Consider the following 16,639-nt stretch of genomic DNA (forward strand, 5'->3'; position numbering starts at 1 on the left):
TTTCTCCGACGTCCTCCGCGCCTCGCCAGCTGCAGCCTGGCCCTTCCCGGGGTGTGTGTTGGGGGGGGGCACCCCTGGGCGCCCTTGGCGTCCCTGTCCCTCCCTCCCCGTGGCAGGGCGGAGGGAGGCGCCCGCTCATAGGTAATTATTGCCCTGGGGAGCGGGGGTGGGCGCGCCGGGCGGAGGGAGGGTGGCGGCGGCGGCGGCGGGGCGCGCGGGCATAAAGGGGCGCCGCGCGGGGGGGCCCCAGCGCCCGGCTCCCGCGGCAGCATGCCCGCCAGCGCCCCTCCGCCGCGCCTCCCGCGGTCGCCGTCGCCGTGGCCGCCGTGGCGGCGGCCGCTGTGGCTGCTGCTGCTGCTGCTGCTGGGCCTGGGCGGCCGCCGCCTGCGCGCAGAGCCCGGCGACGGCGCGCAGACCTGGGCCCGCTTTGCGCGTCCTCCCGCCCCGGAGGCCGCGGGGCTCCTGCACGACACTTTCCCCGACGGCTTCCTCTGGGCCGTGGGCAGCGCCGCCTACCAGACCGAGGGGGGCTGGCGACAGCATGGCAAGGGCGCGTCCATCTGGGACACGTTCACCCATCACCCCTCGGGCCCCCCTAGCCACCCTCCGCTCGCCGACCCCCCGTCGGGCGCCCCGTCGCCTCCCCCTCCTGCCACTGGAGATGTGGCCAGCGACAGCTACAATAACGTCTTCCGCGACACCGAGGGGCTGCGCGAACTCGGGGTCACCCACTACCGATTCTCTATATCCTGGGCGCGGGTGCTCCCCAACGGCAGCTCCAGCGCCCCCAATCGCGAGGGGTTGCGCTACTACCGACGCCTGCTGGAGCGGCTGCGGGAGCTGGGCGTGCAGCCCGTGGTCACCCTGTACCACTGGGACCTGCCCCAGCGCCTGCAGGACACCTACGGCGGCTGGACCAGCCGGGCCCTGGCCGACCACTTCAAGGATTACGCCGAGCTCTGCTTTCGGCACTTCGGCGGCCAGGTCAAGTATTGGATCACCATCGACAACCCCTACGTGGTGGCCTGGCATGGCTATGTCACCGGGCGCCTGGCCCCCGGCGTGCGCAGCAGCCCGAGGCTGGGGTATCTGGTGGCACACAACCTTCTCCTGGTGAGTGCGAGGAGCCAGGCCACCTGTAGAAGGGGCGGGAGAGGGGGGCACTTGGAAGGTGCCAGGGAGGGGGAGATGGAGTCTCCAGCTCATAGAAGGCCTCGCTTGCTTGAACTCCTCTATTGTGGGGTCACCCATAGCAGCGCCTCTCAGGGGGAACAGAGCAGCGCCCCCCAGCCCCCAGCATCCTTTGAAGTTAGAAAGCACAGGGAACTCGGGCCAGGGTGGAGTGGGGTGTGCACACAGAATCAGGACCTCCTGTATCAAAAACGTCATAGGAATCAGTTTTTCCAGGAAGGAAAGGGAACTCCTTTGCCCGGGTGTTGAGGAATTCCTAGAGCTAAGGACTAAGGACAGGGGTGCAGTTGCTAGTAGGGAAAGAAAGAGAGTTGGAAAGAAGTTATCAACGTGTACAGGTGAGCCTTGCACTCTGCCAGAGCTCAGAGTTAATGCAATAAGTCTGTCTTGCTGGTGGCAAGAGGCCTAACACCATGTAGCTGTCACAACCACATCTTCAGGAGGGTGGGATGTGGTGGCAGGGTGGCCGGAATTGCACCCATCGATCTTGATCAGCAGGGATCTAAAGACCGATTTAATCTACTCTAAAACACAGTTAGACGTGAACAACAACAGAACAGACTTCAGAGGGGTGCAGGTTGTCCCCAAAACATTTGTGTCCACACAGTGCTGTTTCTAGTTGAAAGTACTCATTGCTGGTATGACTTAACAGGCTGACAAAAGTGATCTTAACACCTTTGTGCAAAATATCTCAAAATGATGACACCAGGAAATAATGCTATCTCCTGATAAAAAAAGTCCCTCAATTATCTCTTCCTTCCCCTTCTGGTTTGCTAAATATTCAGATACCCATTAGTTTGATGGCTCATTAATAAAGTCAGCTTGCTGGTGCATTTTCTAATGAGTTTTGTATCATGATAGAGTATTTCATGTACATATGTAAACATTTCACGTAAGTGTTTACATGAACAACTTTTGTTTAAATGTATCTATTTTTGGTGACTTTGGGACCTACTAGAAGCTCTGTTTTTAAATTTAGAATCAATCACATGTTCTGAACAAATTCAAGATGAAGACTACATCTAAACACTTTTAATTAAAGCCATAGATAATTGAGGCAGAGCAGTACTGAGCTATTGAATTGACTTAGTCCTCTGAGCTGCTGATAATGTAATAAAGGCTAAATTCGATTATACGTCAGTTTCACAGAACCTGATGTTGCCTTTGCCCATACCACAGTGCTGGATTTGTTTGATAAATTGTGCTTTTCATGATTTTACCCTGATATATATCTCTTCAAAAGGGTACTTTAGAGCAATGGTTCTTCAGTATTCCAAGCTGTCAATCCTATTAAGGAACCAACAAACCCTAAATACCACCAATTAATAGTTGGTATGGAAGAAACAACTTTGTGTGTGTGTGGGGAGGAAGGATTGGAGAGGTGGGGAGGGAAGGGATAGTAGGGGAAAAACAAAGGAGGAGGTAAACAATGCTCCATAGGAAATGTTCTCATTGTCTTACTCACGTAACTGTAACCCCTCTGTACAGTATCTTTACAATAAAAAATAAATAAAAGAAGAAACATGGGGAAAATTGTGCCATGTTTTGAAGAAAATGAGCAAATTATTAGTTCCTGCCAACCACAAGTGAATTGATGGATAGGTTAGTGGATCTAATAGAGCATCTTTGACAAACCACTCTTTAAAATTTAAATACTACAAGTTCTCTAGTAGACTGTATGCATACAAAAACAGCCATCTGTTATAACAGTAGGGCAATGATCATTGTCTTCATAAGACAAGAAATTGTGTGAACTGACTGGTTACTATGGTATTTTTAAATAATCATCTTCCTTTAGGTTTTCATGCCCACTGTTGGCCCTGTGGTTAACTTCTTAGTTATATTTTTGAAGAATGACACACAATTTTTTGCCAAAGACTAACCATCCTCCCTAGAAATACAGTGGACTTTGTCTTCATTAGCAGTTGGCTTGGTTTTGCTGATGCTACAAACAACAGGTTGGTGGCTGTAAACAGATTACTTTGGTTTTAAATTTCTTTGGGTTTGTGATTTAAGTCATTCTTGGGTCTTACTTAGAATCTTTCATGCTGTTTCCAGGGTTCTTTGTTGCCTTGGTATGAGAGAAGGGATGGGGATGTTTGACTTTATCTGAAAAGAAGAAAATGTCTGCAGATTTTGGTAGGACATTTCAGTTGGGGCTTAGCTATTGCTGTTTGGTAGGTTAGGAGCCACTGAGCCCTTAGCATATTGATATGTATGTAGGATCTAATGCTGGCAAAGAATAAAGTAAGTTGACATTTCCCACCTATGTTTCTGCTTATTACAAGTGGGCTAAGGAGATTCCTCAGTTGGACACCCCCTCCCCATTCCAGAATCATTGACTGATAACTTGGCATGTGGAAGGCCGAACAAACAAATAAAGCGAGGGTCCTGCTCTCAATGGAAGTCTCTGTGATCTTAAGTGGGTTCCAGGTGCTGAGTGTGAGCCTTGACAAAAATGGTATGTCTGTGTGTGTGTGTGTGTTTATAAGGTGGGATACAAGAAAGATAAAAATGGTGTGTGGGTGGATGTGCTTATTAAAAGGAAGTATTTTCCTATAGAACATGGAGCCCAGTGCTTTGTGCATCTGAGTATAACCTAAAAGGAGGAAACATCTTCTCTATCTGGCTTGAGGTTAGACAACTCAGCTTTCATATCTTTGGAAATAAGGTTTTTGATGCCTTAGAAACCCAGCCCTTAGAAGCCAAGTTCCAGTGGTTCACACCTGGTACTGAGGCTGAGATCTGAGGATCTTGGTTCAAAACCAGCCTGGGAAGACAAATTTATGAGACTCTTATCTCTAATTAACTAGGAAAAAAAGCCAGAAATGGAGGGTTGGCTCAGGTGATAGGAGTGCTAGCCTTGAGTGAAAAACCAAAAGGGAGCTCAAGGCCCTAAGTTCAAGCCCCAGTACTGGCACAAAATGAACAACAAACAAAAACAAAAGCAAAAAGCCCTCCGAGCAGTACTTCTGAGGGTTTGTTCTGCCTTTGGGTTTCTGGATGTACCAGGGTAAAGTGAAGAATACATCAGTCTACAACCCAGTCCCTACCACTGGGAGTTTTGCAAATATTGACTAGAATTAAGCATTAACATTGAAGCACATGTCATGGCTGATCTGTCTGCATCATGCATCTAACCCATTGTGCATCAAACCCATTTTGTGGTCAGTCATGGGGCTTGAACTCGGAGCCTGGGTGTTGTCTCTGAGCCTTTGTGCTCAAGGCTAGTGTTCTACCCCTTTGAGTCATAGCTTTGCTTCTGGTTTTCTGGTGGTTAATTGAAGAAATGAATCTTAGAGACATGCCTGCTTGGGCTGGCTTCAAACTGCGATCCTCAGATCTCAGCCTCCTGAGAGTTAGGATTCGAGGGAGATGCTGGGCCACCAGCATCTAGCTCATTGATCTTTCTTTCTCATCACACTTTCCTTGGCTTGGTTTCTAGATTCCCCCTCCCTGTTGTGTCTCTCAGCTTTCAATGACTCTCCATTGCTTCTTTCTCCTGAGTGTAGTGTACAGGGTTTTGTTCTGGGCCTCCCATCTAAACTCATTCTAGGTGATCCCTTTGAAGACTGTACATTATGACAATCTATTCTGCATCTCCAGCCAGAACTTCTCTCTTGAGCTTCAAACTCAAATGGACAAATGCCGTGACCACTAAGCTAATGGCTGAGTTACATGGGAAGCATCCAAAACTACTTTATCTCTGTTATGGAATCTGGCTCTTCCTGATGGTAGGGCCCTAGTCTTAACTTTGCCCTCTCTCTCCTATCTTATTTGTAATCTGTCAGCAAATCCTACGGTTCTACCTACTAGAATGTGTCCCTCCCCTCCTCATTTATACCTACAACTGAGGTTCTTGCCATCACTGGGTTCTGGATCCTCACTGGTGTCCTTGTGTTGCTCTGTGGCCTGTTGGGGATTTACCATTATGTGGAAACAAGGCTGTATCTTCCTTATATATGTCACCTTTCTTCAAGAACCAGCTGGCACACTCCACTACCTTGTATGAATTCCCATAATACTTTGCTTCACAAAGCTTTACTAATGCATTCTTCCTTTCATTTAACCTTTCTCTCCTCCCTCCCCCTCTCCCTTCTTCTTTATCCTTCTTCCTTTCCCTTACCCCTTTTTTTCCTTTCTCTCTCTTTTTTTAAATCACACTAGCTGGGGAATTCCTTAAATGAGGAATCTTTCATTGATTTTATCCTAAATCACATCATGCCTTTGGTAGGTACCTGGGGTGCCTTCTGTTTATTAATTAGCCCGATTTTTGCCATTATAAATTTATACTTTGGAGATTTACCTTCTTACTAACCCTTCTACATACTTTACAAAGAATAGGGAAAACCAAATCCTAAGCATCTCTGAAAGTGAGTAAACATAATGGTTCATTTATAAATCATGGCTTTATTGTAAAAAAAAATCCAATTAAAATGATCTGTAGTCTACTATATAGTATTATGAAGAAGCTTTCAGACTACCTGAGTGGTTAAGTGTCTTGGCTGGCTGTAGGAGTAGATATTGGAAAGAGCTTTATTAACCAGTTGAATTTTCATTCCTCAAGTGATTAAGTATAAACAATTTATCTTTGCAGTTTTCAACGATATATAATAGGTATTTTTGAGGAGCACTTTACAAGTTTCTCTCTCATTGAAATGTACTTGGTATATGGCTGGAACAATCAACTGGGTTGAAAGTTAATGTATTGTATAGAATATGACTGAATTCAATATGCATTTAATCAGAAACAGTTAAAATACTTCCTGAAGAGTTTGGCTCATTCTTTTTTGAATATTCGATTAACACAATGTTTTCTGAAGGTTAATAGTCAAGCCCAACAAGAAATTAAGATAGAAAAAGAATTAATAAAATAGTTTTAAAATCATAGCCATGTTTTAACAATGTTTGAAAAAAGAAGGAAAAAAACCAAACTGATAACACTTAAATAATGTCATTGTGTTTTTCCCAAGTGTGAAATGAGGAATTTAGGTGTTGGAGAATGTTATACATGTTCACTGGGAAGAAAGAAGATGAAGAGTAGGATAATAAAAGTATGTAATGTTGTTGAGTCTTCAAAATGCATATCTCAGGAAACCCAGAGGGAAGTTATAATTGTAACTGATATTTAAACAGTTAGATGTAATAGGCTCTTTATATACTCTATTTTTTATATATTCTGGTTACAAAGTTAATCTGAAAGATACCCCTTTTCCCATTTAGCTTGGAGTATTTACCCTTCAAGGATTTGATTTAATTATCCTTATTTGATGAAAACAGTGTATTATCATTTACTCACCTGTGGTCTACATACCTTATTTATAAGTTCAAAAAGTTTTAGTGTTGGCTGGATGCTAGTTGCTTAGGTCTATAATTCTAGCTACTCAGGAGGCTGAGATCTGAGGATTCCACTTAAAGCCAGTCCAGGTAGGTAATTCCTAGAGATTCCTATCTCCAGTTAACTAGCAAAAATCCAGAAGTGGAGGCGTTGCTCAAGTGGCTGAGTGAACAAAAAAGTTAAGCAATAGTGCCAGACCCTAGGTTCAAGCCCTAGTACTGGCACTTCTTAGCTGGCAGAGAAAGTATTCAGTAGTTTTTAGATGAATGAATACTAAAAGATGATTGATAATTTACATAACAGATTTGATGAATGAATTATAGGTAATGAATGGAAGATGACTTCTGATCATTGTAGAAGGTTCATTTTTCTTTTTTGTAAATTAAATATTTATGTTCTACTTTCTCCCACTGGACCTTGGAAAGAATTTTTTTTTAATTTAATTTTATTTTTTTGTGAACATACTGTACAGAGGGGTTACAATTACATGGGCAGGATAATGCATACATTTCTTATCAAGCATTGCAGCCTCCTCCTTTGTTTACCCTTCACATCCCTTCCCTACCTCCCCCCTCCCCCTCCTCCCCCCTCCCCCCCCCCACACCAACATTGTAAAGCTCATTTTCGACATGACAACTTGTACTTCTCATTGTTGCAACAGGTCCACCTGTATCCTTAAATGACTTGTTTTTCCCCATCTCCTCCACAAGTTATACTGACATCAAATATAGTGAAAGCAGGGGTTATACTGTGGGGGAGGGACATACAAAGCAACAAAGAGATAATCTTATAAATACATTAGAAACAAATGAATGAAATATAAAAGCATTAAAATACATATCTAAGGGTTCATTTTTCTGACATCACATTATCTGACCTTTTCCGCTTGACTCATACATATACTAGATATTGCAAATAAGGGAAACCATGGGACCTATGTTTCTTTGGGCCTGGCTTGCTTCACTTAATATAATTTTTTCCAAGTTTTTCCATTTCCTAACAAATGGGGCAATGTCATTCTTTCTGATGGAGGCATAGAATTCCATTGTGTATGTATACCACATTTTCTTGATCCATTCATCTACTGAGGGGCATCTGGGTTGGTTCCATATCTTAGCTATGGTAAATAATGCTGCAATAAACATAGTTGTGCTGGTAGCTTTAGTGTGGTCTTGTTTGTAAACATTTGGGTAAATGCCCAAAAGTGGGATTGCTGGGTCATAGGGGAGCTCTATGTGAAGTCTTTTGAGGAACCTCCATACTGCTTTCCAAAGTGGTTGAACAAGTTTACACTCCCACCAACAATGCAGTAGGGTTCCTTTCTGTCCACATCCCCTCCAGCATCTGTTGTTGTTAGAGTTCTTTATTATAGCCATTCTAACTGGGGTGAGGTGGTATCTCAATGTGGTTTTGATTTGCATTTCTTTTATGGCTAGGGAGGTTGAGCATTTCTTCATGTGTCTATTGGCCATCCTTCTTTCTTCTTCAGAGAAGTTTCTCTTCAAGTCTTTAGCCCACTTATTTATTGGGCAGTTGTTTCTTTGAGGATTTGTTGTTGGGGGATTTAATTTTTTGAGTTCCAAGTATATTTTAGATATGAGACCCTTGTCCATTGTATGGCTAGTGAAGATCTTCTCCCAATCTGTGGGCTTTCTATTGATCTTGCTAGCTATGTCCTTTGCCATGCAGAAGGTCTGCAACTTCATGCAATCCCATTTGTCCAACCTTTCTTTGATTTGTTGTGTTCTTGGAAAGAATTTTAAAGAGCAAGGAAGAAAAATGAAGACAAAATCTTAGCCAGATAAGTCCATGGCCTTTGTGAAATTCCAGGGTGAACACTATCTCATTCCTATTCAGTGGACAAGAAAAAGAGGAAGAGGGAGATTCTCAGCCAGGTTGCCCCATGGCTCCCATTCAGTTCTTCTTGGCAGAACCTAGTCATAGTACAAAGGAATATGCGAATCATTGTCTACTGCTGAGCCATGAGCTCAGCTAACACTTCTGTTAAAATCATGGGAACACATCACTGGGGACAGCTAGCAGTCTGCACCACATTACCTCAGTCTTAGGTAGCATTTGTGAGAACTAAACCTAAGTCTTACATGCCAGCATATTTTGAAATATGTTGAGTGATCTACAAAGGTGATCGAAATGTCACTCACTTTTGTCCTGGAAAGTGCCAGATGGAATTTCTCCCTAAGTCAAACCTTTCTTAGGGTTGTTTTACTTCTGCTTGACTCCACATCCAGGTGACCTCAGTTCCTCTCAAGTTTCTACTTGATTATATCTTTTTGTATTTCAACTGAAACCTGCTGCTGGGCAACCTATTGTCTGTCTGTCCAGGGGCTTGAACTCAGGGCCTGAGCACTGTTCCTGAGCTTTTGTGCTCAAGTCTAGTGCCCTACCACTTAAACCACAGTTCTACTTCCAACTTTTTAGTGGTTAATTGGAGATGAGTCTCACAGACTTTCCTGCCCAGGCTGGCTTCCAACCACAATCTCCAGTCTCCTGAGTAGCTAATATTAGAAGCATGAGCCACCAGAACCTAACTTCAAAATACATTATTTTCTTCCCCTGTGGCAATTACCCAGTCTGTTGTGTTGTTACAGCAAGAGAAAATGGACTAAGAGAATGACTTGTCCAATATGTGTAAAGGCCTCTGTGTTCTTATTAAGCAATTTTCCCTTCATGCTAAAGTCTGTTCCAAGAAGGCAGCAGGAGAAGGAAATTTGGTCAGAGATATTTCTTGATAGCTTACAGTGGAGCAGGCAAGTGCAATGGTGAATTTTGAGAGCACGGGTCTAGTTTTTAAATAGGGCTTTCAATCACCTAAGCCTTCGGTATCAGATGAGGAGAAGGGGCTGGACTAGGGCTATTTGTGGGAGTATATCTCTGTCTTGACATTCTTCAGAGGACGCTGGTGACTGAAGCTGAGGGGCTGGAGGTCCCCAGCTCTGCACCCTGCAGAGAACACAGCCGGAAGGTTGCTAGACCGTATTTACAGAACTCTCTATAAAGCTTTGGGGAAAGCCATAGCAGAGTAGGCAGGAATGGACCAGCATTGCTCACGGTCTCAAGCTCTTGCAGAGCCTTTTGGGGATGCTTCTCCCTTGTCCCTGATTCTGTTTGGACTCTTCAGCACATGGTCCTCTCCCTTTCCCCTAATTAGAGTCCCAAGTTTTTCCAGTATCCCTTCTCCTTTTGCACTGTGTCAGTCCTTCTGGCCAGCTTTTGCAGAGGTCAGATGGCAGTAGTAGGGAAGCTCACTCTGGGCTCAGATACTTTATCCCTAAAGTTATGTTAAGACAAACATAGCTCCTCATGTAGACATTTCTTACTCAACACAGTTCACAATCCAGATCACAACTTGGACAGCCATAACTGACAACACGGACATTTGTTACCCAAAGTACACATTGGATCTCTTTCTCTTATGTATCACAAGCTGTTAGGGGGCCCCTAATGTGGGGCAGGAGCTTTGCACTCCTTCCTGGCTAGGGCTACATTTCCAGGGCTCTCCATGCTGTCAGAGGGTGACAGGCTTCTCCCAAGGGTGAGGGTGCAGCTTCCACTTAAGTTACTAACAAAAGAGAGATAAGGTTATCCCAGTGAGACAATAAAGTGATTAGAATAAAATACATAAAGGGTTTGGTAGAAACACTTACTACAGGACCTTCCCCTCCTCCCAAGAAAGGAGAGAGGAGCTATAATTTTGAGGGGCAAGAGAAAGGGGAATACTTTACAGATGAAATTAGGGTCTAACACACTTCCTCTGTGGGGCTGCTTTGGGTTACAGTAATATTTTTAAAACTCACAAAACCATGAAGCCGCAATAAGTGAACCACAATATAGCAAGGGCTGACTGTATACTGGTTCTGTTGTTGGAGTCAGAGAACAGCCACAGGCCGCAAATGAAGCCTGATTCCAAGAAAGCAGAGGCTTTAAGCAGAGGTGATGGGCCCTGCTATTGGGCTGGCTGTGCAGACACACAAAGTAGGCAGCACGTGATGGTGGGTGGTAAAAAGGCAGTCCTTGCAAATCAAAGCAAAGCAGACAGTGTGATAAGAAAACTCTAGTGAGAAAAGCCAGAGATTGGAGGAGTGAAGCCTGGGAACTTCCAGGACCTCTCGTTAGCTCTGTGTGCAGTTCAAAGCAGTAGCCCCCGATGTGCTGAATAGACCTGAGTTATTACATTGCTTGTTCTGGACATCACATTATGCTCTTATAGTCCATGATGACAGCAGGAATTCTTACCATCACTTCACTGAAAGCCCCGATCAGTCTCAAGTCTCAGTCTCAATGTCTTCTGATTTTTCTCCTTCGTAGATGTTACTGTGAATCCAGACATCTTTCTCTATCTCCTTATGTTGTTTAAACTATTTAGTTATTTATTTCTAGTACTGGGACTGGGGCTTGAACTTAGTGACTCATGCTTTCATTTAGTTTTTTATTTGCTCACTGCTGGTGTGCTGTCACTTGAACCATAGTTCTTCCTCTAAATTTTGGTGGTTAATTGGAGATAAAAGTCATACTAACAGCTAGGCTATGGTGGCTCACACGTGTAATCCTAGCTACTCAGGAGGATGAGGTCTGAAGAACTTGGTTCAAAGTCAGCCCAACTAGAAAAGTCCTTGAGACTTTTATTGGCAATTAACCACCAGAACATCAAAAGTGGTGCTGTGGCTCAAAGTGCTAGCTTTGAGCGAAAAAGTCCTGAGTTCAATCCCCCAAGACCGACATAAAAAATACTAATAAGACCAAAGGACTAATACTAACAAGACCAAAGGAAGATACTCTTAGGAGAGGAACAGAAAGAAACAATGCCTATGTGCACCTGATCATGCAAAATAATATTTATCAAAATTAACTCCAGGGAATGGGAACAAGATGGGCTCTTTTTGCTGTTTTTATTTTCTTTTTGTTCTGTTTGTATGTTTATATGTATTTGAGAGTACAAGGGGAGGTACAGAAATAGAGGGACAAAGAGTAAATAAATGCAGCAGTGGTACTCAATGGACACTATGTTCAAAATGAACTATGCAACTTATGGATGGGGATGGGAAGGATAAATTGGGACAAAATGAGGGAAGGGATGACATTATCCAAAAAGAAATGTACTCTTGCCTGACTTACATAACTTTATCCCTTCTGTATATCACCTTTACAATAGCAATGAAAAATAAAAGTCAGACTAACTAGGTGGGCTCAGTCAGCCACATCACGTGAAATGCCTTTTAGCATCCTCCAAAAGTAGTTTAGAAACTACTTCCTGCAGAAAGACTTCCCTGATTTTCCTAAGGAGGCTTTTTTCCTCCAACTCAGCATTGTAATTTTTCAAAGTCCATGTCTGATACTTTCACTCTTGTTCTATAATTACATGGTGGACCAGTTCTTTGGCCATTCAAAATGCCCTGCACAATAACTTTCCCACTGAATAAATATTTACTTCATGATACAACAATTCCAATGAATACTCTAATAGCAGCTCTGAGAAAAATACATATACCCATAGGTCCCCTTTTCTTTTGTCATATGCATTTTTTAAAAAACGAAAGAAACCCCAGGATCTCTTGTGACAAGAAACAGTGTAAACCCTGCAAGATTGTTTCTTATGTCTACTGCCACTTTGAGAAATAAAAGACACCAGAGAGTTCAAAAACATGTCCTTTACAATTTGATTAAAAAACTCTTTTTCTCATCCTTTCATGCTTAAATCCTGCCATTTAAAAATTTCCCTTTTGTCACAGAGGAAGACAGATCAAACAGCTGTTACTACTGCAGTCCCTCATTCTGGAAAATTTACCGTAAGTGTTAAATAAATTTGGTCTCAACTCCTGTCTCCTGACTTGAAACCTTCCAGTCACACTGTAGGTCTTGCATTTGTTCCTTGCTTTCCAACTTTTTTCTCTGCCTGGAATGTTCTTCTGACTTTACTCCCTTCTAGACACAAAACCAGACCTCACTTCCTTAGTTCTAAACTCAGGAGTTATTCTCAACCCACACCCTGATCTCACATTTAAAATGGCTTCTCCCAGCAACATAAGCTTACAGGAAGTAGATAAGATGACTTCCTGAGGGCCTCCTGGTGACCAGAACTCATCAAATTTATAAATATTGCCCTTGAAATTTGGTAAGGTTATTTCTTGGACTCATTTTTCTATAACTCCCCAATAGATGTATCAATTACAGCAATTAAAAATAAAAATAAAAACAGCTGGGTGCTGTTGGCTCATGCCTGTCATCCTAACTACTCAGGAGGCTGAAATCTGAGGACTGTAGTTTGAAGCCAACCCTGGCAGGAAAGTCCATGAGACTTTTATCTCCAATAAACCACAAAAAATGCTCAAGAGGTAGAGCACCAGCTGTGAGTGAAAAAGATCAAGGACAGTGCCCAGGCTATGACTTTAAGCCCAAAGCTCTGAGTTCAGGCCAGGACCACCCTGTCCCCCACCCCAGCAACATCAACACCCAACAACAAAACCCTCAAAAAAAACAAAGCTCTTCTGGTGTAATAATGACACTAAAGCTGCAATCTGAGATTCCTTATGCAATCTCCAGACAGAAACTCTTGTTTTGGATTTAAATGTTGTTCAACACTGCGAGGTCAGTGTCATGAAACCTGTACCCCTTCCCCCACCCCACCACATCGCAATTTATTTCTGATCACAAAAGAAGTCTGTAAGGAAAAGTTCCCTAGATTTCAAAGTGGGGCGGAGGGATTACTGGTATCCAGGCCTGAGACCTCAGGGTTGGCTTTCCTGGTTAATCTTTTCCCCTGGTTTGACTCTCAGGAGCTGCAGAAGAGACCTTTGTTCACTTTGCTATTTACTGTGGCTTAGGGTGTTTTAAACTTCTTAAGGATAGACTTCAACTTGTAGAAAACTGATAGCAATGGTAATGACGTTTGCCTACTAAGAACATGTATGAATTTTTTCCTGTAGAGATGTAAGTGAAAAGATTAGAACCACAATTAAAAGGAAATAAAAGCACCACCAAAGATATTGCCTTTTTTCTTGACATAACAGTCTTCCTAGTATTTCACTCTGTGCTGCTGTTTCCCTCCTCTTCTTTTCTTCTTCTTCTTTTTCTTTTCTTTTCTTCTTCTTCTTCTTCTTCTTCTTCTTCTTCTTCTTCTTCTTCTTCTTCTTCTTCTTCTTCTTCTTCCTCTTCCTCTTCCTCTTCCTCTTCCTCTTCCTCTTCCTCTTCTTCTTCTTCTTCTTCTTCTTCTTCTTCTTCCTCCTCCTCTTCCTCCTTTCTTCCTCCTCCTCCTCTTCCTCCTTTCTTCCTCCTCCTCCTCCTCTTCCTTACTTCCTTCCTCCCTCCCTCCCTCTCCTCCTCTTCCTCTTCGTCTTGCTTTTCCTCATCTTCCCTTTCTTCTTCCTTTTCCTCCTCCTCCTCCCTTTCCTTTTCTTACTCTTCTTCCCCCTCCTTTTCTACTTCTTCCTCCTCCTCCTCTTCCTCTTCTTTATGTGCTAGTACTGGGGCTTGAATTCAGAACCCTAAAGCTCTTACTTGGCTTTTCCACTCAAGGCCTGAGGCTGGCACTCTCCCACTTGAGCCTTACCTCTACTTTATTTTTGCTAGTTAATCTTCATATTTCAGCCTCCTGAATTGCTAAGGTTATAGGTGTAAACCACTGGCACCAACTTCTGTGCTTTTTTTTATACTACCCATTATCTGCTAATATTATTTATAATTCACAGTTGTAATATTTGCTGTTGCTTCTTACTCCTCCTGCTAGAATGGAAGTTCCAAAAGGACATAAGCTTTTTGGTTTGTTTTGTTATGCCTCATTTGTTTATGCTATATTCAAAGCTCTAGAACAGTGCTAGGCACATAGTAGGTCCTCAACCAGTACCTTTGGAATGAAAATGTCTCTTATTTGGTCTAGTGAGTTTCAAAATATTCTGACTTTGATCCACAGTGGGACAAAAAGGCCTTAAGCATGAAGAGCCATACATGATTGATACAAAAGGCCCATGAAACAGAGCTGCCCCTTCATTACATGCTGCACACGATAACTTTTCTTTTTGTTTTGTCTCTTTTCTTTCTTTCTCCTCTCTTTTTTGTGCTGGCACCAGAGCTTGAAACCAGGGCTTCAGCTCTGTTCTGTAGCTTTTTCACTCAAAGATGGTACTCCACTACTTGAGGCAGCTTTTTGGTGGTTAGTTGGCAAATAAGAGTCTCATGAACTTTCCTGCCTGGGCTGGGTTTGAAACAGGATCCTCAGATCTCAGCCTCCTGAGTACTTAGGATTACAGAGCATGCTGCTAGCACCTTGCTTTGATATTTACTAGCTCCATTTGTTGCAATTTTCAAAGTTTTTGAGGCTACTGAAGGGTAGATTTCATAACCTGTAAGACAAAGGGCTTTGATATATAACCATGTCTAGAACCTGCTACCACAAATAAGCAAATGGGAAAGGTTGGGAGGTGGTGGGTAGAGGGACACAGATAGATAGATTATTTTCTATTACTGGGTAAAGCAGATTTTATTTTCCTGTAGTCTTGCTCTGGCAGTTTGTGTAGAAACACACTCCCATTTTGTTTTCTTTGGGTTGAAAAGGTTCTCTCCTGCAAGGGGAATGCATTATTTCAAAAGCAAAGAGCTACACTGGATCCCCTGTGAACTGATGAATGATCATGCTAAATTGTCAGAGAGTGGGTTGGTAGCTGTTGTTGGTAATTCAAAGCAGGAGAATTAGGTGAGAGGCAGAGGCAGAGGGAGAGTATTTTAGAAGGTAAAGGTGACTATTATGGGAGAAAAACACTTATCTCAGTGTTGAAAGCAAAGAGTAGCTGTTTCATGAGGGTATTATAGAATTATGTGGGTGATTATAGAAATAGATGCTTGCTGAAAAGATTCCACTTGACAGATGAACTACAGAATGTCTTTTCTGACCTTTGAAAGACATCAGCTATCTCAGTGCATTATCTTCAGGTCTTTTCCTCAGCCAGCTTCATGCCTCTCTCTACCTGTTCTCCTGTGGTTCTCATTTGATTGCTATTAGAAAAACAGAAACAAAAGCCTAGGAATTGGACCTCCTCCAATCCAATAATAACATTGTTATTAATGATCTAGCTCAATAATAATTCTGGCTGCCAGCTGGGATATTGTGTTAACAACCCAATGTCAGGGGTTTAGAAGGGTGTTTTTTTTTTTTAATAGCAATGTGATTCAGTATTAAATAGAGCGACTTAACTGATGTTGATTTAGTGCTGTACTGATAAATTAATGAGGTTAAAAAACCCTTAATCTTGGATCTATTGATGTATTTACCTATTATAAGTTATGAAATATTTCCCTTGAAGGAAGTTTTTGTTTAAAAACAACTGAAAAGGGTCTTTTATGTAACCTACTTTGGGAAACAACTCTAGATGAAATGATCTTAAGTAACAAAAAACCCCAAATTATAACATGATTTAAAAAAAATCTACCCTGGTCTTCCCATGCCAAATTGCTAAAGTATGCCTCTAAGTGACAGCTCTCAAGTTTGTTGATATATATATATATGTATATACATACATATATATCAACATTATATATATATACATATATATATATGAAGCTCTATATTTGCATTTGAATAACTCCAACCAGAACTAGTTTGAGGGAGAAAGAGCCTTTATGGAAAGGACATAGAAGAGAGGAAGACTTCCAGGAACTATAAATATATATGTAAACATATATATATATATACACATATATACATATATATAATAAACATATATATATAAAACTTTCCTCATCTTTTTGGATTTATTTTTATTTTCCTTAAATAGTTGTACCAAGTAGTTTCAGTTCAACATGTTAGTTTGTGAGTACAAATGCATCTTGATCAACATCACCCCTTTCATCTTTAGCCTGATTTCAGGACTTACTTTTTACAGTAAATATAAGTGTCAAAGACACTTCTATACTATGCACAGAAATGCAAATGCATACCCAACACACACACACAACACGTACACCCCAAGCACACCACACACATAGACCAACATACATACAAATGACACAAACCACACTCATACATGCACACCACAAACACCAACACTCCTCATACATTATACACATACAAATCCCACATGGAGCATACACGTACCATATGCA

The 16,639-nt window shown here is 42.3% G+C and overlaps 1 protein-coding gene across 1 annotated transcript in view; it reads left to right on the top strand.

The window, feature by feature from the left end:
• Positions 1-237: 237 nt before the first annotated feature.
• Positions 238-16,639, top strand: part of Kl (klotho) — a 37,313-nt gene continuing 20,911 nt past the window's right edge. Inside the window, exon 1 of the mRNA XM_042685362.1 lies at positions 238-1,113. Coding sequence (XP_042541296.1) covers positions 271-1,113 — 843 coding nt within the window. The 5' untranslated portion in view covers positions 238-270. The remainder of the gene's footprint in view (positions 1,114-16,639) is intronic.

This window comes from Dipodomys spectabilis, unplaced genomic scaffold, assembly GCF_019054845.1.
Source record: "Dipodomys spectabilis isolate Male_0828 unplaced genomic scaffold, ASM1905484v1 ptg000095l, whole genome shotgun sequence".
Lineage (NCBI taxonomy): Eukaryota > Metazoa > Chordata > Mammalia > Rodentia > Heteromyidae > Dipodomys > Dipodomys spectabilis.